The 23,455-nt window shown below is 36.5% G+C and overlaps 2 protein-coding genes across 2 annotated transcripts in view; both read left to right on the forward strand.

Annotated features, from left to right (window-relative positions):
- Positions 1-10,346, forward strand: OXSR1 (oxidative stress responsive kinase 1; the record flags this gene model as incomplete). The annotated part of the gene is given in 11 exon segments (XM_072413391.1): positions 1-60; positions 1,249-1,350; positions 1,689-1,754; positions 4,236-4,358; positions 5,100-5,135; positions 6,005-6,133; positions 7,556-7,620; positions 8,052-8,104; positions 8,270-8,338; positions 9,044-9,108; positions 9,743-10,346. Coding segments are annotated over 11 exon segments (843 nt in total), but the record flags the coding sequence as incomplete, so codon positions are not given.
- A 2,827-nt stretch (positions 10,347-13,173) lies between these two features.
- Positions 13,174-23,455, forward strand: part of LOC140331501 (solute carrier family 22 member 13-like) — a 13,539-nt gene continuing 3,257 nt past the window's right edge. The window contains exons 1-6 of the mRNA XM_072412561.1: positions 13,174-13,571; positions 15,459-15,562; positions 18,052-18,206; positions 18,648-18,816; positions 21,228-21,348; positions 23,291-23,382. Of these exons, the coding sequence (XP_072268662.1) occupies positions 13,197-13,571; positions 15,459-15,562; positions 18,052-18,206; positions 18,648-18,816; positions 21,228-21,348; positions 23,291-23,382 (1,016 nt within the window). The 5' untranslated portion in view covers positions 13,174-13,196. The remainder of the gene's footprint in view (positions 13,572-15,458; positions 15,563-18,051; positions 18,207-18,647; positions 18,817-21,227; positions 21,349-23,290; positions 23,383-23,455) is intronic.

A 23,455-nucleotide genomic window follows, 5' to 3' on the forward strand; every position in this document is an offset into this window, starting at 1 on the left:
AAAGTGAGAAAGACGTTTGTGGGCACGCCTTGCTGGATGGCCCCAGAGGTCATGGAGCAGGTAATGTTGCCTGATCTAATACCAAGAACAATGAAGAACCTGTTTTCTTGAGAACCAAGAGATTGAGGACCAATTACTGCTCTAAAGTTGTAATTCAAGTGTGAAGATTGTGAATGCTTTGCTGAAATGAATGTGATGCCTCATTTTAAACATGATTTATCTGCCACGAATATCCCAAGTATATTCCTTATTGTTGATTGTTTTATTATGTATTTGTCTGTAATTTTTTTAGCACTTTATTAGAGTATGCGTACCTATTCCTATCTAAGCATACAGTTTAGTGTCTCTCCAATTGTCATGCCGGCACCCACAATAAAGCTACGTAAAAACGTCCAATGGTTCTTGCCTAATAATTGGCTCAGGGCCGATATCGGACAAGAATCTGGCATGTGTTCTGGCGGGTCTAGGGATAATGGACGACGAATGATCCTAATGCAAGGGAAGGGGGAGAGCGCACAGTGGGGTGCCGCTCAGTCGTTCCACCCCTCCCCTCTCCAAAGAACAGAAAAGAGCTGTATGTACAGCACTGGTTTATGCATCGTGCAGTCCTTGGTTGTTGGAAAGGATCGTGAAAGATCCTTTCCAACGACAATAAATTCTGGCAGGGTTTGTCTGTACTTGTAGGGAAATGTGTATTTATTGCAGAGATATAAGGAGTACATTTGCCTATTTATTTTACCCCTGACATACACTTTATTGACACTTAAAGAAACATACCTGCTGAGAAAAAAAGGGGAAACCTTTTTTTTTTTATAACCTATCAAAGTGAATAAATAATGTTCAATCTACAAAGCTAAAATCTTTTTGTTTGTGTCTACTTTGGAAGTCCATGCAGTTTCCTCTCTTCCTTCCTATTTGACTTGGGTAAAAGAGATTGAATCACTTTTTGTGAACCAAACCAGGTATCTAGAGAAATAGTCTGGTGCCGTGTTATCCAATCCTGGTCTTTAAAAGTCATTATTTGAAGACTTCTAGGTGGCAGCACATGTGTATTAATATACATTTAAAATAACAATACATATTATGCCACATATAAATCTGTTTAATTCTGTACACAATGAGGAAAAAAGCTATTTATTTACCTAAGCCAACACAGTGTTTTGTCATTTAGCATGTGGATAGATCAAATGACATACGCTGAAAAAGGCTGAGCTTTTACAATGACATTCTTTTGATTCTCTTTTTTAGGTCCGGGGATATGATTTTAAGGCTGATATCTGGAGTTTTGGTATTACTGCTATTGAATTGGCAACTGGAGCTGCTCCGTATCATAAATACCCTCCAATGAAGGTATGTCACAATCATTTAAGATATGGCTTTATATATATCATAATACATTGTGGAACATTGCAATCCTACAGTGCACTTTGAGGAATTGCCAATGCAAAAAGAAAACTTTGCTTTATTTTTTTCTTGTATTGTTACCATTATTATCCATATACAGGATATGCTGGAATTGTATTGTCCAGTAAATCTGCTAGACAGAGGATTGTTTGGGTTCTTCTCTTCAGCTAGCCGCTTATTTTAACTGAATGTTCTAGTAAAAAAACATGTTGATGCAATGGTCCACTTGTTCTTATTATCTTTTGATGACTGATGGAAACTAATATCTGCATTTCTATTTCCAGAACAAAGAATTCTTACAGGAGAAGTTGCTCCAGAAAGCCCCCACCATCACAGAGAGAGCCAAGAAGGTGAGATGTGTCCTGTGAGAATGGATAAGCTGTGTGGGTCAAATATACCACATCTCATAGAATCCCTAATGAATGTCAGGCTGACAACAACTTATCTTAGGGAGGTTGGGGGTTAGATTGGAGAAGTTAATAGCAATCTGTTAGCTTGCTACATTAAAAGGGAAAGTAGATTTCAATGAGCACAATTGTTATATTAGTGTTCACATGTCATTTTATATGCTTGTGCCACTCTTCATCTTTCAATTTCAGGAAACAAAATTTAAATATGTTGCATCTTACCTGGGTTTAGATGAGGCTTTGTTTTATTTTTCTTTTAGACTTTATTTTTCACCTGCCAGAAATGCATCCTCTGTCAGACGGTGGCAACACTCACCTGCCACTAAATCCATAGAGAAGCAGCGCAGCCACTCTAAGGCTACGTACAGGTCAGATGATTCTCGTTAGCATCAGGGCTAATATTGGAAGAGAATCTGGCGTGTGTACAGAGCTTGTCCGACGTCATTTATAGATTCGTCTACAAACGATCGTAATACAAGTGAAGGGGATAGAGCGCAGTGGGGTGCCGTTCCGTCGTTCCCCCCCTCCTCACTACATAGAGCAGAACAGTGCTCATTCAGTCTTTTGTCCTTGGAAAGGATTGTGAAAGATCCTCTCCAATAACCAATATAGAAATGTGTGTATGTAGCCTAAGACAGCCGCATTTTTAACCTGTGAGGAGCGTAATGTTAGCTGGATTGGTGGATGTATGGCCCTAATTCAAAACATTCCTCAGTAAGAGGTTATCCTGGTACTGCTTGTCTCCAGAACTGAAGTATGCTGTTAATGGGATACATTTAATAAATGTTTGACATTTTGGTTCTGTTGCGGTACTCTTCCTTTAAAAATGTTAGGTACCTGAAAAAAAAAAAAAAAAGAATATGAGAGCAATAGGTATACAGTTAGCTGGCGGTCTTGGGAATTTACCAAAATGCAGTGTAAACATATTCAACAAATATTAGAATGACAGTTCCCACCTTGAAACAGTGACAATATTACCTATTTATAACTATCTGTACAATAAAACTAAAGAATTGTTTAGTACTTTATTACAGAGACTACTTCCTAGTTGTAATTTCACTTAGGGCAGTCATATAGTTGGCTGTCCCTAAAATCTTACTAATAAGGTACTGTTGTAAAAAATGGTGTAATTTTTTATTTTCTAAAATGTTCTATTTTATCTAAATAAAGTAATACCAATGCTTCATCGGCTAAATTAATACTTGTTATGGCCATTTTGTTTTTTTTTTCTATTTTTAATTGGTGTTTTGAGAACAGTCTTCATCATGAGATGTGAAATTTATCACGTATCTGAAAGGCTGCCTTGCTGTGATCTTTGGGGGGTCATGTCAAACTACTGTTATTCTCAGTAGACTGTAGAGATTTTCTAGAATGTGTGACATTTTCCATTTTTTTAGAGCAATACTAAAGATTTCATGTCATACAGTGCTTTTCAAAGCTTGATTTTTGACCCTAATGCTAGCTGTAGTTTTATTGTCAGAAAAACCACAAAATGACCTAATCTAGGCCACCGCTCATTAAGTTATTATAGAAATTATTGGTGATGGGCTGCCCCTGTCATGTCCTCATTTTTTCTCTGGTTAAAAGTGATTGAAACAGTTGTGTGTATGGTCAGCATTATACGGCATGCAGTACTCAATCACATAGCTAGTATAACATTAGGAGTGCACATTGGAGAAAAACAGATGTCTGTAGCAACCAGTTTTTCAGTGGTCACTTCTACAGTCTATTTGTGTCTTCTAACCATAACATTTGATTCTAGCCCCCCCCCCCCCTTAATTATAATCTGACAAAATAAAAGCTGAAAACATTTTATTCTCTTTTTAGCTAGTAAGAGTCTATTAGATCCTAGCCGTTACTAACATGCTGCTGGCATTTAATGGCTTTGGTTAAATAAAAATTAAAGATATTCCAGTCCTGGCGTAGATGGCGTATACCCTGTCTTTCAATAATTTGAGTTCTGGAGATCTTAACAAAGAAAAAAATAGGTAAATGTGATAAATCACTAAACAATGTATTGATGTTTAGATTTTTTTTTTTAACCCAGCTGAGCTTACATTGCCTATAATAAAAGCAGACGTGGCTATCCAACTTCTCAACCCGTAAAGCAATCTGTAAACTAAGGATTTTTCTGAAGGTTGAACCGTATTAAACAAACAGAAAAGAACAAAAGATGCAGGCTTGACCAGGGCAACTGAAGGCCACTTCTCTAAACACCGTTATTTCATGATTCGTCTGATTTCCCTTTTAGGTGAAGTTTCCAAAATCTTTATCTTTTGGGGGGCTCAGCCTCTGTATCTGCCTGAATTTTACAAGGTTTTAGAAAACCTACATTTGGATACATATCTTGATAAGATAGCTAACTGCACACATTGCACACTGCAAAATGGCCCCTTTAATAAAAGTGGAATTATCTGTTGGCAGGTTCGGAGAGTACCAGGATCAAGTGGTCGGCTTCATAAAACCGAAGATGGAGGCTGGGAATGGAGTGACGATGAATTGGATGAGGAAAGCGAGGAGGGCAAAGCAGCTGTTTTACAACTTAGGGTAATTGCAGAAGTGCTAGTTTATAAAATCAAGAGGTTAACATGTTATTAGTGAATCCTAGTATTATTCTAATAAGTTTCTCTTGTTCACTTTCTTCAGTCACAGTGTCTGCATTTTACATTAATTTTTATTATTCTAGTTTCTACGTATCTCTGGACAGACCTTTGTATAACTGAATTCCAGGGATCTGCACATAAACTGAGCTTTTTTTTTTTTATTTATTTATTAATTATTTGCCATTCTGTAGCTCATACAGAAAAAGCACAAAAGAAAAACAAACAATACATATTAATACAATGCTTTATTTGTCCTTTGTTATTATGATCAGAGGTGGACAAATGACTCAGGTATAAATGTGAATTGGCATAGGCAAAAAATCAGGATCAGACTTTCAATGCTTTTGAGACATTGTTTGGTCTATGGGTCTGATTTATTAAAGCTCCCCAAGGCTGAAGAGGATACACTTTCATCCGTGAAGCTGGGTGATCCAGCAAACCTGGAATGGATCTGGACCAGGTTTCCAAACATTTGCTAACAAATAGCAAATTTTTTTAAGAAATCCATTCCAGGTTTGCTGGATCACCCAGGTTCACTGATGAAAGTTTTTCCTCTCCAGCCTTGGAGAGCTTTATTAAATCAGGCCCTATCTGGTATGCTACAACTGCTCATGAAATTATGTTTGAATTTACTGATATTTAATTCTTTGCATCAAAATAAACATATTATGTTCATTTCTTTCAGTCTCCACGTGTGAAAGATTCTCTACAGAACTCTGAGGTCAGTAGTGTGTACCATTCAGAACTGGTTGGTGCTTTGTATATAATAGATTTTAACTTTAGGCAAGTGGAGGTCTGTAGTCGCTGCCCCTACATTTTTTAATGACTGATTTGTTCACCTGTACCCAGACTATGGACTTTACAAGTGTTCTTAACAGACAGTATATGAGCTTTAAAAGGGCTAATCAGGATCTCAGTAGCTGCTTTAAATGTAAACTTACACTTTCCCAAAAACATTTAAACCTGGATTTCTAAAAGCTTACATTATAGTTGATTACATTGGAGGGGTGATATGCTGCCAGAATTCTGTTGAATTGAAGCAATTGCTTGGATTAATTTCTCCCTATTGCTTAAATATACAGAGGTGAATGAGAGCTTGTTTTAAAGTGTTTTTTCTGCTTGTTTAGAATACTTAGTATGGGCCCAAGTTCACTTTAAGGACAGTTCTTTGTAGTGCTAGAATTTTGGGTTCATAGTTCACCATATTTATATGGAGTTTAAAAATTATTCCCAAGCATCCTCTGGATGTTTTATTTTGCTACAACTCAAATTTGCTGAAAGATTAACTGGCTTTGGACCATATTGCTCTTAGAGTATTCATGTGTGTTCATGCATGTTAATTTGCTTTTATGAATGCTATTATGGATATTAGAAATTCCTCTAAGGCAATGGCTGATGGCTATGGTTTATTATGTGCAAACACTAATGACCCTGTGTCAATACAGAAAATAGCATCTTTCTTGTCTTGAATTTTTGTACACTTTTCAAGAAGCAAGTGGACTCAAACAAAATCAAAAATACTGTTTATGTTGCCATTAAAAGAAGAAAATCAATATTATTTTGGTCTTAAATATGCATTTTTGTCTCTAGCTGTTTCCTGGAACAGAGCAAGGCTCAGCCTATCTCCAGACTCCAGCACAGCCCACAGCCAATCTACCTCAGTCGACAGGCCAAGCTCAGCCTTCCCAAGTATCTGTACCTGTGCCATCACCTGCACAGGTAAATAATAAGTAATACCTCATTATACATTGGACCTAGAAAGAGGAAACATTTTTTTAAAGTGAAATACAATGAAAAAAAAATACTTGTATATGTGTTGTAATTTGTTGCATGTACTGTATATATTTATATATACCATAATGACATTATGTAAAAATTCAGGTAAAATGATTTATTCAGCTTGAGTTGCTAACTCTTTGTTGTATAGTGTTGTTTAGAATACTTTATGACCAGGGGTAACAAATATTAATTTGAATATTGTGATTTCTTCTATCCAAGCATTATGTGTAACGTTTGTAAATAAAAAAAAAAAAAAAAAATAATAATAAAAAAAAAAAACACTTGCTTTTAAGCTCTGGTCTTCTCTCTATTCTCTGTAGGGTTCTCTCTTATATAAACATTATACTGGGTATTCTTACTATTGAATACTCTCTATAGAAAACCCACAGTGCTCTGGGAATCCTAAGACTGGGTTTTGCAACCTTAACCTGTATATGTTAAAAGAAAAATAAAAATAAAAAGACTGCTTTCATTTTAGTGTTTGTGCACAGCATTCTATGAGATGCATTCAGCTTGCATACTAGATCTGTCTAAGCTAGCTTGTGAAGAAAAGCATATCTGATGTGAATACATGGCAATGTACATAAAACCTATTGTTCCTGTATAAGGTGTGCCTAGAAAAAGAAAGCAGAATATGAACCTTCCTGCTTCTAATAATTTCTCATTACCGATTTAGCATGCCTTGTTCCACATTGAGTGTCCTTGTGGAAGTGCCAGCTTGAAGGAGGAGCGTGCTTTGGTTTCTCATGTCAGATCTGCCCCAATCCAGATGACAGATGATCATCGCCATATCTCATTCTAAATTTCACAAGATTAGCAGTCAGAGGCACCATGTTTTGGCTAAATGTTAACTTGGCTCATAAAATGCAATAAATAGTATCCTTATACTCCTGCAAACACTCAATAATTGAAAAAGAGGGAGGTGGCACTTGACACTTTTTTGTGTACCTACTTCCATTGCTCAACATATTTATTTTTTTCCTGGTTTAGGAGAAATGGCTTTCTAAGGAAAGGTTTAGTTTTTTTTTAATTCTAGAAAGCAACCTTAATAGCAAGTGTTATTGCAGGTTAAACTTTTCCTATAACCATATCTTTTATACTGTACAGTACAGAATACCTCATTACTTGAAAGTACTTCTGTCAGAGTTTCCAGTAATCAGAGACTGTTTATCAACTATAACCATCAAAAATCCATAGGGAAATGGGCATTCCAGGAGTTAACCATGTGAAAAGTAATGCAGTTACATGTGTGACAAAAGAAAAGGTGGCTTTGTGTGCAAAGAACAAACCAAATGTGTTAAAGTGTGGAGTATTATTAGCCAAATGCCAAATTTTAAAATGTTTTATGTTTAACCTCTGCAGGTTGCAGCTCCCGTGCCTCCCACGTCAGAAGAAGCAAAAGTTATCAGTTTAGTATTACGATTAAGGTAATCCTTGTTTAAGCTATTTGTAGCTGAATATACCTTAATGGTTCAAGCGGACTGTATAAAAATACAATGCGTTAGTTGAAGTTATCATTATTACAAACTGTTAATTGGTCAGAAAATCTGAAGTTTTATTGAAACCCTTATTTTAAAGGTCAAACTTGGCCCTGCCTTTCTTTTCTAGTGGTCCACAATGTGATAGGCAGCCTTACTGACTAATAGAGAAGATTGGAGGTGGTTGCAGCCAATTCCACTGATTAGGAAACAACATAAATTATATGGCCAAATATTGTTCCTGCTCATATTTTGCATTCCAGTACATTTCATAAGCGTTCAGTAGTGTTGAGATCAGGGCTCTTTGCAGCATACACAGTAAACTGGAGCAATTTTTTTTTTTAGTGTATGTTTTGATTTTTCTGTCTTTTCTTTTTAAGAAACACAAAGAAAGAACTCAATGATATTCGGTTTGAGTTTACTCCTGGAAGAGGTAAGGCATATTTCATTATATCAATGTCAAAACGTATGAAAAATCTCTGCAGTTTTCCATAACACCTCTGTAGTTCATAGTTTATTTCAAATTACATTACATATTGAAGGTATGTTAACTAGACATTCTGACTTTATTCAACTTAATGAATTCACTGTTTTATAGATACAGCCGATGGTGTGTCCCAAGAACTGGTCTCTGCTGGCCTTGTAGATGGACGAGACTTAGTAATAGGTATTGGTTTTTATTTTTTGAATGAATATAGTCTCATGGCAACAATATGTGAAATATGAATACTCTAAAGGTACATCAGAATACAGTGAAGGCAAAATATGCTTACTTTATACAATATGCGTTATTTACTTTCCACTTATGAGTGACTTTTAATTCCACATGTATAATTGCACACAGTGCCGTCTTTCCTCCTGCATGGTCCTGGCTGGGTCTTCCTAATACTGTCTACAGCCCACTTCATTCTGTTGGCTAAGCCATACTCTGAGGGACCACTGGAGATTGACATAATTATAGCTTTGCTTGTAGGAAGGGCTGTGAAATATGTGTACATTTGTCTGAAGAGAAGACATCTGGGACTATTTCAAGGGAAAGATCACTGAATCAGTGGGAAAGTTAAGGTTAGTGCTAGGTGGACTATGCAGATTTTTTTGGGGGGGGGCTTTCATAATCCTTATCCCTTACTAAAGCACAAATCGAGTTAATCAAGTAGTACAGTATGCTGTTGGGTAGGATACCATTACAGTTATCCTTTGTCTTTAAAGAAACCTTACTACCGATAAAGGCGTCTGACCATTTTTTTGAAAACCCCATTCCTAGCCTAGTCTTGTGTTTTAGATTTTGCCACTGTCTAAATGCCAATTAGTTATCTTGTGTGTTATGTCCGTCTCCTAAACCAATTTATTTTTTTTTTTTTTGCTCACCTAGTTGCAGCCAATTTACAGAAGATTGTGGAAGAGCCACAGGCTAACAGATCAGTTACCTTCAAGTTGGTAAGTAATATGAACACCCCCTCTACTTAAAGAGAAACCTAAAGCCTCTGCTGTAGCCCCTTTGGCCCCACACACTCGAAGAGTAAATAACCTTCCCCATATCCTGGTGATGAATTGAAAACTTTCAGTCACTCTCCTACTGGAAGTGAATTAGATAACAATGTTTTTCTTTTACTTTAATAGTGTTGCTACAACACCTAGGGCAATCTGCAACCCAAGAGGGATCTTGTTGAGAGTATATTTTTCTCCACTGAATACCTTTTGATATTAACTCTTCAATCAGAATCAGTGATTTGGGAGGTTCTTGGTGTCCTTAGGGAAGGCTTGGTATTGGTAGAAAGTAAAGGGTAGAAGGGTTTTACTGATTGAAAAGCAGAGTTTCTCAGGGGCTTCTAAGTTTTGTAAAAATGGATAGGCTGTCAAGTCAGGTTTCCTCAAAAAAAGGGTTTTTTTGAAGGTTACCGTCAACCTACCGTCAAATATTTTTGTGGCAAATAAAAAGCTACTTTAATCAGGATGTATCACAACATAAAGTAGAAGGCTGGCTGAGTTACGTTGCTGCAACTGTATGTATTTCGTTCATTGGATTTGTATGAATTTTCAGTAATGTGTGTGTGCGCTGTTCTCTCTGCAGGCCTCTGGGGTGGATCCCTCCGACATTCCAGACGATGGAAAACTCATAGGATTTGCACAGCTCAGCATCAGCTAAGCTGCCATTTTTATGAGCTGCTTCTTAAGGAAACATCTACACCTTCGTCTTTCTAATGCTTCTCTTGGCCTGAAGAACCACTACTGCCAAAGAATCAAAACTCTGGCTTGTTTTGGAGCTGTAACAACATGTATTAATTTCTATCTTAACAAATGTCTCTAACTTAGTGCAACACTCACTGAGAGGTCAGAGCTTTGAAACCGACAGCGAGCAAAAGTGTTTCCACACATCATTCATTTGGATTTCTTTTTCTTTTCATGTGAAACACGCTGGTTGCCTTTGTAAGTGCTGATGGGGTGGTTATCAGTTTGTGCTAGCTTGCCCCTCTGTCACTGAATAGGCTCAGCCAGGTCTACTTGTACCTGTTTGTTACTGTTGCCTTATATACTACTGAGGATGGAGCTATGGGTTTCTACCACTCTTAAACACAAAAGGCAAAGAGAAATTAATTTTGGGATCTGATTTTTATTGGCTTTAATTTAAAGTGAACAGAAAATAGTCTAAATAAAACATAATTAATAATTTGAAACGTCTTTCTGTCTGGATTTATTTGGTTTGTGGCTAACATGAAGCTGCCCATGGATGCCAGATGGCATATTGTGTGACTGTGGAATTAAGGTAAATGCCAGGCAAACAGCTAAATACACATATGAACTGTTTTATATACATAGTTTTCTTTTTTAACTTTACCCAACCACTTTTGTGATTCATAAATATCTCTCCCATATACATACATAGCCTAGTGTATCACTATGGTAAACTCATTGAATTAATTATTGTGGGTTAGTCATTACCTGGTATATAAGTATTAGTAAAATTTGATGACTGTGCTTCCTTCAGCAAGTTAGTAAATGAGAGTTTGACCTTTTTTGGAACTGCTGCAAAGTAACATTATTTGCATGCTATGCTGTATGGATGAACTGTGGACATCCAGAGGTCAGAGAGATATTATATTCTGTAAATAAATGACAAATTTAATTGACCTAGATTAGACACTGGGAACACTTTCTCCTACTAATGATCTCAGTACAGATGAAAAGTCCAAGGGTTCCTATATAAACAAAGGCACACAGTAAAAAAAAAAATTAGTGAAAGCTTTGGAAACCAGAGATGATGTTATACTTTAGCTCAGTGTTTCCCAACCAGGGTTCCATGGAACATTAGTGTTCCCCCAGAAGTTGCTAAAGGTTCCTTTAGCAAAGAGCGATTTCTGCCTCTTAAGTCAGTTACCACTAACACTAATTGTCTTTTTGGCTATCTGCAAGGGTGGCATTTTTCCACCTGGCCAGCAGTGTAAGGGGCAATTTTACCAGTGATCACCAATGTAATGTATTGTGAGCTGTGGAAAATGGTAATGTTTTAGAGGGGTTCCCTAAGACCTAAACGTTATTTTAGGGGCTTCCCTGTGTTCAAAAGGCAAAAGACCATAGTATGTATTTTATATTTTTTTTATTTATATCCATGCATAGTATATTGAAGATTATGAATACCTGGGCAATATACAAAAAATATCTAAAACACAAAGGGAGAAACCAGCCTGAGGTATACACAGAGGCACACTATGTGCATCAAATGTGTTGCAAAATGTCTCCTAAATTAGTGGCATATCCCATAATGCCATAAACTAAAGTAAAAAGGTATAAGCAGTCAAGCTGCTGAGGAATAAGACTATAATAATGTCTGCAGTAGAGTGACATTTATCCATTGGGTGGTTTTATTTATGTGCCATATATACTTGATTATACAAATACTAAATACAAAATACTTTTTCCACTAAAATATAAAATTGAGCATGTGCTGTATATGGTCAGAGACTAGAGCGATATTATGTGAGACTACTGCTAATAAAACCCCTTTATGAATGGACTCTTTCATATTTGTGCCCTAATACAAGTTACTTGTGCCACATTTGATATTAAACTGAAGTCAATTATAAAAGGGGAATATTTATTAGAAAAGGAATGGATATCACAGAAAAAGTAGGAGTGTATGAAATAAGTAAACCAAACCATTCATCTTCTAGAAGTCAATTTAAATAATAGTTTTCCATCATTGGGTTAAGTTAGCACCTAAACACAGAATGTTTTCTGCAGGGATCCTAGGTCTGTGAATTGAGCTGCAATTGCTTGAGATCACTAGGACTGATCTCTGCTGGATAACCTTTCTCTAAGCGTGACAGGACACAAAAGTTCCAGGTCAGCTTTGCATCTTTTGGAACAGGTACATTATTTTATTACATGCAATTAGGACAGGTGTTTGTGTCCACATAATATTAGGCAGCATGGTGTCAGTTACTGTATAAAATCCTCACTGTGAGCTAATCACAAACAAAGCATAAATATAAATTCTTTATGGTGTCTAGAGATTCATTAATTGTGAAGCAAGCTGTCCTTTGATATGCAAAAAAGAAACAACTGCCGAGTTTGTCCTGGCCATTTTAAGAGGTACAGGAGTCTGCAGAAAGAGCTCCCCCCCTAAGATCCCCCACAAACTCAGCTGTGTTTAGCAAAAGATTTCTTCTGCAAGTCAGGTAAACCGCCCCTCCCCCCTTCAAACCTGCGTTCTGCACACATCGAGCAGTGTAACCCCGTTCGTATCTAGGAAGCGTCCATATGTTGGATATCCTTAACCTGGGGACTACCTGTATTGATATATTTTTTTTTATGTCAGACTGTCTTTATGTGAAAGACAGCAAAAAAGGTGTCTTCAAGGAGGGTTAATAGAAATAAATGCACATAAACATGACCAAATATAAGCTGAGAAACCTGGAAAGCAAATGTCTTATATAATGTAATATACTAAAGAATTGTGCACTATAGATTTTTTAATGACTACATACCTTAACCAACATTGTATACTCCTATGCTTTTACTTCATAATATTAAAGTCTGCAAGAAGATGTACTTCCTTAGTAATTGGGTTCTTAAACTTTATTTGACCTGACACTTATTATGAAACAATCCTGTTCCTGCTTTTTTTATACATTATTAGTGCTAAACCCTGGTGAGCTCATTTACAGCCCTACTATGTTTTCCCACTACAATGCAGGGGCACAGCTGTATATATCAGTAACCTGTGTAAGAGAACAACACTAATTAAGAAGTGTAGGTCTGTGAAGGGAATTTTAAACCTTACACTGCTATCAGGACCTTATGGCTGTGGTCTAGTCATTGCTAATATTTTGTATATATGACTAGTGAGCACTCATTTACATGTTAAGATCTGGCTTCAGCATTTTTTACTTGGTTTAAATAGTTAGCAAATAGTTATTGGAATAGAAAGTGACTTTGGCTTTATTGAGGTAACTCATTGACCAGGATTAAATATTAATATCTGGCTTCCTGAAGTGTCTTTTCATTAGACTGGTATCCAAGTCACTATGACAGAGTTTGGGGAAATCCTTAAAAATGTTGGAGAATATGGTCGGTTTCAGAAAATATTGGTGCTTATGCTATGCTTACTCAGCTTCTTCAATGCCTTCCACATGTTTGGGCAAGTGTTTATGGGAATATCAGTGCCTCATCACTGCAATACTAATTGGATTTTAGAAAAGAACCCAAACCTAACTGAGGAATATCAGCTGAATTTAAGCATCCCACGTAATACCAAGGGTAACTATGAGCCATGCCTCATGTACACTCCAGTGGACTGGGAAATAGAATCTATTGAATGGTATGGACTGAACAGGACAGAGGTCTGCCAGGATGGATGGGTGTATGAGACAACAGAGCAAAAGTCTACACTGGTTACAGAGGTCTGTTGCTTAAATTTGCTTAACCAAAGTAACATTTTACTTATTAATCTAAAATAAATCATGACATTGCAATTTTATAAAAACAAAAAAGCACTGACATTATCAGTAGCTACGGAATATTGTATACACAGATTTTCATTTTTTTCTCTATTGTTTTTATACTATACAAACACTGAAAATGTATAATTTGATTTAGATATGACTATTATATAGGAGATTTTGAAATGATGGGCAATTACAAATATGCCATAATTGCAATAAAATTAAAAATAAGAAATGGTTTGCCATACATACATACATACATGGCCATACATTATTTAAATCTATCTTTTTTTATATATATTTCTTGGTTTTGCTTTGATGTTTTATTTTTTATTTCATTATTTTATTCTTCTTATGCTAGGAGTATTGTGAGTTTACCTACTCGGATTGTTAGTTACATTCAGGTCAGAGCAAAATAGAAACTATTCAAATGGAAGGGGGACATTTCCCAGAGAAGCATTTGCTAATAAAACAACTAAAATTAAAGGTCTACATAGATTTCGCTTAGAAGACTATAAAATGAGCAAATGCTGCAAAACAGTAGGGATCTGCTAAACTGGCACTATTGTTTCAAACCTCATCTTACACCTATGGTGCTTAGCAAACCAAAAAAAAAGAGTTTTTCACAAAATGTCAGTTTCAATTGTCCCCATCCATAGCAAAGTCTGGTTCCAAAGATCAGTTCTTTCACCCCTACTTCAACCATGCCAAGAAGTTAAAGGGTAAGACTTGAAAAGACATAATTAGGAGTAACGGCTTCACACTTCCTGACATCTGTCATCCAACAATATAATAAACATATATATACTATATGCAGAAAATATAAAATGGTCAACTTTGGTTTTCAATTACATTTTGGCAAAAAAACTAAGGATCCTGTGCACATATAAACAAAGCAGTCTCTGCAGGTAAAGATCTAATATTTTTCTTTTTTCTTTTTTTTTTTTATTTACAAAATTTAGAGATATCAGCTGGGAACATCAGTCACATGGCTCTATTTTACTTGCTCATGTTATCTTTTGTCACAATTTCAGACACAAGCAAGCTCAGAATTGAGGAGAAAAGAGGAAAAAGTTGTTGCCAGGTTCTTTTAATGTAATGTTTTCTTTTGCCTATGCAGTAAATTGAAATATGGCCATCTACACCAAGAATATGCCTACTTTTCTTTACCCTCCCTTTCTATCCATCAGGATTTGTCAAAGCTGGCTGCCCCATAAGACTGTTCAATGGTCATGAGTAAAGTGAAACCCAGAACTTTAATATTTACTTGACTCACCTAGCTACTCTCACTTAACAGCACCGGTGCTTTGTAATTGAATCAGAACTGTCAAACTGGGTTGGGAAAAGAGTCCATAGCTCTGTGTATGTAGCTGGAAGCGGAAGTAAACTCGCTATGGGTGAACTTTTGGATAAATAGCAAACATGCACAGCATCCTTGTCAATTATGACACACCTACCTTTTCTTATCTGCATGTAACTATGCCAGGTCCAGAATCCAATCACTGCTACATCCCCCAAAACCTGTTTCCACCATAACCTTTCTGGCCATTGGGTAGCCTCTGATGAATTGTCTCCAGCATTTAGGTCTATTCTTGGCATTAATGAGTACCACATTGTGCATAAACAAAAGCCATCAGGAGCAGGTTAAAATAAAAGAGACTTTGCATGTCTCCCCTAACAAAAACCTCTACTTCCTGGTGACTTTTTGTATTTTGTGTATACTTTATAGCTTTAAGTTTGTTTTTTATAGCTTTGTGAGAAAGTGCACATTTTATGCATACTTATCATTACATCAATCTGATGCCGAGTCATAAACTAATTCAACTATATCTTCTTCTTCTTTAGTTTAATCTTGTGTGTCACAGAAAGCAACTAACAGATATATCACAGTCTATTTATATGATGGGGCTCCTCATAGGATCTATTATATTTGGACCATTAGGGGATAGGTAAGAAAACTTCTTCATCTCAGTTTAAATGATCAATTAAAAGAAATGTTTCTTCAGCAATTAACAATAAACTATGAAATAGAGTCCAACTGAATGCTTGCTTCGATTACTATGATACCATCAGGCTGCATTACCAGCTAGGGACTTGTTAGTGTTTTAAACTGTTATTTTTAAATGTACTATTGTACTGCAGTGTTTATGGAACTAATGTTCTCTGGAATGGAAGTACTTTAGACATCAAGACCAACCTTTAACACAAGGATCTGGATCTCCAGCAGTGTGATCTGCCCTTCACAGTGCTCCAATAAACAATACAGGTCAGGGAACCAGACTGCATTTCCATGCTGATTTAAGAGCTTAGATTGTTTCATAGTTCTGGGTTAGAAAAAATTTTTTTTTTCAGATGGAGATGGTCAATTTTAAAGGTAGGGTATACCCAGAAAAAAAAGTTATTCTAAAATAGTTGACTTTCATAATGTTTTTGCCAACATCATTGCCAAAATCTGGTGGCATCCCTTGTCAAAAATATAGTCTGTGAAAGGTTTTCTAAAGCTGCGTACACACTTGCAATTTTTGTCGTTGGAAAGGATCTTTCACGATCCTTTCCAACGACAAGGGGCTGCAAGATGCATGAACGATGCTGTACATACAGCACCGTTCATGCTCTATGGAGAGGGGAGGGGGGAGAGCGACGGAGCGGCACCCTGCTGCGCGCTCTCCCCTTCCCTTTCATTACGATCGGCTGTCGTCCATCGTCTGTGGATCCGGCAGGTCGGTCGTCCGGACGATGGAAGACACCGACTGTACACACGGAAGATTTTCGCCCGATAATTGGCCGATGCCGATTATCGGGCGATAAAAATCTGCCGTCTGTACGTAGCTTATGAAAGCCAAGTACTGGAGAACTAATATGACTATGCTGCTGTGACTCAAAACTGGCTAAGACTTGAAAGGATGGTATGTAAACTCAAATTTTCAGGATTTGCCAAAGTTGGCACGGAAATAGTATTCATGACATGGAAGGATTACAACTCTTTTTATTACTAGAGGAACAGCATAGTAGCCGAATCCCATTTATACAGTTTTTAGGGTTAACAAGCATCAGTATTAATAATTTTTTAATACATAAAATCTTTTTTCTACAAATTTAAAATTTTTAGCACAGCTAGCATGTTTGACATTGCCTACTTGCCCTGTGCCCCTAGTTCATATCTTTATATTAGTAACAATAACAATAACTATAAACCCACCTATTCAGTGCCTCTCTGTCCATCCCAGTCCTTCCTGGCTCTGAGCCTACAGAAATAAGCAAATGTGGAAGGTTCCCTGCATAAATTACCATTATTGTCTTTTTTATATAATTAGGAGAAGGACATAGCCTTGGAACGGTCAAGTTATTGTATGTTTTTTGTGGCACTACTTTCGTGTTGAGAAGCACCTATTTGCACAGTACTATGCTGCAATAGATAATAAAAGGTCCAGTATAATATCTTCCTCCTAACTCTGTTCCAGCACTACTGATTTCAATGTTTGCCCTTGTCAAAGGTAATTATCAGTAATCAAAGATTATCATCACATCCTCATATCTTAATCTTAATTTGACTGGATAAGAAAACTGATGCTTACTTTTTTCATAAACACCCATTTGTACTAATAAGGTGGTTACATACACAGGGGAAAGCTGCCTCTTTAGCCCTGATTTATTAAAGCTCTCCAATGGTGGAGAGAATACACTTTGATCAGTGAAGCTGGGTGATGCAGCAAACGTGGAATGCATCTGGTGTAGAATTCAAAACATTTGCTAGCAAATAACAAATGATTTTAAGAAATCTATTCCAGGTTTTATGAATCACCCAGCTTCACTGATGAAAGTGTATTCTCTCCATCCTTGGAGAGCTTTAGTAAATCAGGGCCCGTGTCTCTGCTGTCTAAAAAAAGAACATTAGAAAAGCTGGTCCCAAGTTCAGTATTTATTTAAAAATTTTCTTGTTGAAATTCCTTTACAACTGAATTTTTTTTTTTTTTGTAAAATTTATTTATTGTGGTTCATAGAATAAAAAACAGCAAACTGTTCAAACATGGCTTTAACAAAATATAATTTTACCATAAAACATTACAACTATTATTACACAGTATTTATATAGTGACAACATATTACACAGCGCTTTACAAAGTCCATAGTCATATCCCTAACCGGGGCTCACAATCTAATGTCCCTACCATGGTCATATGTTTTAAATACAGTCTAAGGTCAATTTTTCGGGGGAAACGAATTAACCTTACTGCATGATTTTGGAATAAGGGAGGAAACCCATGCAAGCACGGGGAGATAGTGATACTCCATGCAGATAATGTCCTGGCCGAGATTCAAACCAAGGACCGTATTGTCCAATCATTTGATATGAAAAAGTAAATTACCGATATTATGTAAAAATACAAACTTTTTATATCTTTTGTTTATTTGGAATGTGTATTGCTTTGTTTTAAAGGATTGGAAGACGTCCAGTCATATTAATCTCAATGTTATTGATGATTGTGTTTGGCATTGGAGCAGCTTTTGTGCCAGATTTTTACGTCTTTACAGCCCTACGGTGTGTTGTGGGAATGGCTATGTCGGGGGTCCTGATCAACAGTCTTGTGATAGGTAAGAAGCATTAAATCTATCCCTATATAGTCATTTCTGTCATCTTCCTATTTACTTTAAGAGTAACAAAATGCCATCCTTTGCTTGGTTGATTCTGTATAGAAAAATGGAGAAGTTTACATCTCACAGTCGATTTTGTGATATCACATAGCAATTGTATGTTAATAATATTTATTTATAAAGCACCAGCATAATATGCAGTGCTGTACAATCAATATTGTTGCAGGTGACAAAGCTGCTAACCAGCATACACGTACAACCAATATGAGGATAAGAAGGACCCTACCCAAAACAGCAACTTAAATTAAACCTAATAATGTTACTTTACAAAAAACATTTTATTAACTATTATGCCTGTTTGAAATATGTATTTTGCTTATTTTACCTCTGGTTATGACATTGTAAAGGTATAAAGTAATTATTAAATATTTTTCATTTCAGTTGCTGAGTGGGTGGGATCATCACAGCGTGCCTATGCCACTATCAGTGGCCATGTTTGTTTTGCAGTAGGACAAATGGCTTTGGCAGGGGTTGGATATGGCATCAGGAACTGGAGGTTGCTGCAATTAGTTTGCTCGGCCCCATCTGGCTTATTATTTTTGTTCATCTGGTAAGTATACTGTATATGAAACAATGAAATAGCATAATTGTCCTTGCAAAGGAAATGGTTGGAATACCATTTTTTTCTGCCTATTTATAGTGCACAACATAATATATGCCATAGCCAAAATAAAAACTAATGTTCAGCTAAAATATTCAACATTATTGGTAAGCTAGTTTCCATAAGGATGTCCATAACTATGTGAAAGTTTTCACTACCTGTCCCCAAAAAAAGTCCCCATCCATGCAAAAGCTGGACCACTTCTGCCACTACTCATTGCCAGTAAAAAATGGTACCCTCTCTTCATGGATATTTTTACAAATCCTTACCCTTCTAATAGCTGTAGGGACACCTGGGTGATACTGGTTTACTTTTTGAACATGCCATATTTTGTACTTTTTTTCTTGCTACCCATGGCAGCAAGACAAGGCTTCATCTGGGATATTTTAAGACTTCATTGTATGCCTACCCACATGGCCCCAGACCATAGGCACAGTTCACATCCAGGTTTGGAAAGAACCTTAGCAAAAACCCTGGACCTCCTTAAAGTACTCTTGGCCTATCATCCACACAAGAGTAGACAAACCAACCTATTTGCTAATAAATGGCAATAGACTTCCAGGTTTGCTGGATCACCCAGGTTATCTGATGAAAGTCTTTCTTGGAAAGCTTTATTAAATCAGGCCGTTGGTGTTTTTGTTTCTCCACACCAGAAAAATTCAGATGTCATTCTGCCCTTCTGCCCTCCATTCTAAAATTGCCCACAGTAATCATAAATCAGGAAACACCATTTTGCATAAAAACATCTGCCTTTGCCTTTTCTACATTCCCTGTAGTTTGTGCTATCCTAAAAAGAATTTAACAAATTTGGTCTCAAACTTCTGAAAGCCTTAGCACCCTGTCTATAGACATAAAAAAATTGCTGATGAGTACCACTTTTCCAACCAGATAAAAATTGTCTCACTATTTTAAATATAGTATATATAGTTTGCTCCATGTACCTTTGGGCCATCTTTACTAAAATCAATCCTGTCTGAAACAAATGTTGTGTGTCTTTGCATCTTAGCTTAATAAATTATTTTCTTTATAGCTTATATCTTCAAACCTCTCCTGCTAACAATTCTCCTCTGAACATGAGGTTAAAAAATTCTATGAATTTCAAGTTCACTTGTAATAGACTTTAGTGACCTAATTTATTGGACGGGCTTGGATCCCTGCATGAGATCTTCTTCCTGTTAAAAAATTACCATCTTTACTCTCCTTTGAAACCAGGACCTTGCTTGGTAGGGGGACCCCATGAAAGGTGGCGTAATGTCACACAATCCATCATCTGGTTTCTTCTCTAGTGTATGACCACTGACACTTGTGGGTAAAGCCAATCAGGAGACAATTCTACCAGAATAAAATTACATTTTAAGGACTTGATAAGAACTTGTCCATACAGTATTTAGGACTAACAGCTATATTACAGAGATCCAAAAAAGGCCTTGAAGTCAATTCAGTGACAGGATGTTTTTTCTGTATATGGTATCTTTACCTTGCTATCAGTTTAGATCTGATGAATCTCTTGCCTTTGGTTTGGGCCTATTTTCATTGATATAGGTCCATTCAGGCTGCACTTATGGTGCCTCCTCATGGTCACAGATCTTTGTGACTGCACACTCCTTGAAACCTTGTATAGTACAGGTTGACAACCCAAAATCCGGGCATCGATTATCCGGATCCTTTAGTTTGCCAGCATGAAATTCAGATCGCATGTTCATTACAGGGACTGCAGTACACTGTTTGGCCACTTATGTTTTGATAGCGCTGTTCTGCACAAACAGCTGTTAGGTCTTGCTTGCTACGCTAAATACACATTGGTACGTCCCGGATATTTGAAAGTCAACCTGTATAAGGTAAAAAAAAAAAATGTAAATACCACATAATTGAAAAATTGTTCGTAAAGTATATTATCATTAATAGTACACAGTATTTATATAGCGCTGACATATTACAACACGCTGTACAAAGTCCATAGTCATGTCACTAGCTGTCCCTCATAGGAGCTCACAATCTAATGTCCCTACCATAGTCATATGTCATTACAACAGTCCAAGGACAATTTGGGGGAAGCCAATTAACCTAACTGCATGTTTTTGAAATGTGGGAGGAAACCCACGTAAACACAGGGAGAACCTGCAAGCTCCATGCAGATAATGTCCTGGTCAAGATTCAAATGTGGACCTAGCACTTCAAAGACCTTAGTGATAAATTAGATAATGAGATGTGGATACCCTGCCACCTCCTACAATTTCCTATCTAGAGTTTCCTCCTATCTAGACCTGTTTGTGGGATACTACTTACCTGTCCCATTTGTAGAAACAACTTTGGAATTTGCAGTTTAGTATTTCTAATTTTTGAAATTTGCTCTTGTACAGGATTCTTCCAGAATCTCCTAGGTGGCTTCTAACCAAAGGAAAACATGAACGAGCAAAAAATATCCTTCAAAAAGCAGCCTCAGTAAATAAAAAGAAGTTTTCAGAGGAATTACTGACAAAGGTATAAGCAATTTATTGTCTGTGTATAACAATGTATACTTCAAGTACATAAAGGACCTGAAAATGATATGAAATAAAACAGCAAATCTATCCCCTAGTCTCAGTATATTGAACAGAAGTGGTTTGGCTTTAAGAATTTAGGTTTACTGTTGAACTTTTATACAAAAAGTAATGCATCTGTGTATTCTGTTAGTCTTTTCACTTTATTTTGCATATGTTTTTACCATTAGTATGTTAATACTACTGTTAACAGTCACCAAAAATAGCTGTTTTTTTATATTTTAAAAGCTAGCTCTATTCCTAACTGATTTCTGTTTTAGGCGAGCATCAAGAAGCTGAATCATTTGTAGGCATTAGGGATAAGCAAAATATTTTTTGCAAAAACTTGAAAAGGCTGTCAGGTGACATTTTGCATTGATTGCAAAGTCCCTATATATCAGTACTGGCACCAAAAAAAAAGAAGGAACAAATGCCTGAATAAATATATCTAAAATATCTACAACAGCCCACCAAATTCTAAGTTAATGGCAAGGCCCATAGTATTGTTCCAAGTGAAAACATTAAAAAAAGTGCAATTTTCATAAATCCAACCTAAAGTTATGCAGGAACACATGCTTTTTAAGCTGGTTGGGTAAAAGGGTGAAGTAATTTGTATCAGAATTCAGTTTCAATTTAGTAACACTGTAACAAGTAAATACAAAAGATTGTATGATTGTAACATTTAGAATGCTTTTTTAAGTGTGCCAAGTGGTCGATGCTCATTGGTGGCCATAAATTTGTGGTGTCGGGATAAGTTACCCTAATTTATGCACAAAAGATTGCCAAGGCAAACACAACCCAGTAATCTTTTTGTTCTATATTATAAAGGGTAATCTGAGAATAGGAAACATGGTTTTGTACTGTGTGTGGCAGCTAAGCAGAATGAGAAGTTATGATGTGCTTACCTCCCACTAGATATATTTAGCTAAAACTTTTCTTTGGGCCAAAGTGATAGCTAGAACCTCTGTTTTCTTCTGTATTTGTTCTTTTGAATAGCATCCCCTTTACTTTCTGAACACAACACAAGAAAATCTCAAAAAAAAGAAAAAGATAATTTTGGGAAATCTCCCTATGACATTAGTACAAATGACCACATTCAGACAAAGGCCCAAGAAGGCCCAAAGTGTGTCGCTGCATTAGGGCCTTGTACGCACCTTAGCCACAAGGTGCCCCCACGGAAGTTCTGCACAGGGGTCCACTGTTGACTACATCTGCCACTCCCCACACGGGAGGATTTTTCTCTATTACTGTTACCATGACAACTTTAATATTTTGGAACTCCCATAACATAGACTTTGCACTATTTTCCTTACTTGTCCTTATGAGTTTTGTTTTTTACTTTTGATAGGGAAGGGTTTAAATTAGCCCCATCTGGTTATTGTTTGCTGGCTGTGTTCTTTAGGAGATATCTCCCTACATTTCATGTCCTAGGGACACAACAGGAAGTGAGAAGCAATATCCCCATCTTAGACATTAATCACCAGAACATTTGTCCACATCTAGCTCACATTACAGCCTAAATGTCAGACTTCCCCTTCTTTTCTGTCTTAGGTGACATTAACCACCAGGACAAATAAGAGGTCCAGAGAAAGATGGTTAAATCCCTAACCACTCACTTACATATATTTCCTTATAAGTCCCTTATTACCATTTTAGGATCAAAGAAGCGACTGAAGCCATAAAATAATAAATACATAAAATGCTTTTTTTGCAGTCACTTTGGCTATTTGTTTCTTTCTGCAGTCTGTAATACCCCCTTTACCAGTTTGCAAAATACTAGTAGAATGATACTGTACAGAATCTCAGGGTAGGTGAACTGAAGTGTTTTTGGCTTTGATAATAGCATTGGCCATTGTTTTGGTAATAGTTTACAACTCATCATGTTTAAATATTGTTTCTCTCAGCTACATGAGGAAAAAGCAACAAAATCAAACATGCTGGACCTTTTCAGGATTCCAACCCTAAGAAGAGTTACACTTGTTATGAGCTTTACATGGTAAGTTCTTTTGTGAAGCTTCGATATAAACAATGTATTATAATAAAAATGCTAAGTGTAAATACTTTAACTG

The sequence above is a fragment of the Pyxicephalus adspersus genome, chromosome 5 (assembly GCF_032062135.1).
Source record: "Pyxicephalus adspersus chromosome 5, UCB_Pads_2.0, whole genome shotgun sequence".
In the NCBI taxonomy this organism is placed as follows: domain Eukaryota; kingdom Metazoa; phylum Chordata; class Amphibia; order Anura; family Pyxicephalidae; genus Pyxicephalus; species Pyxicephalus adspersus.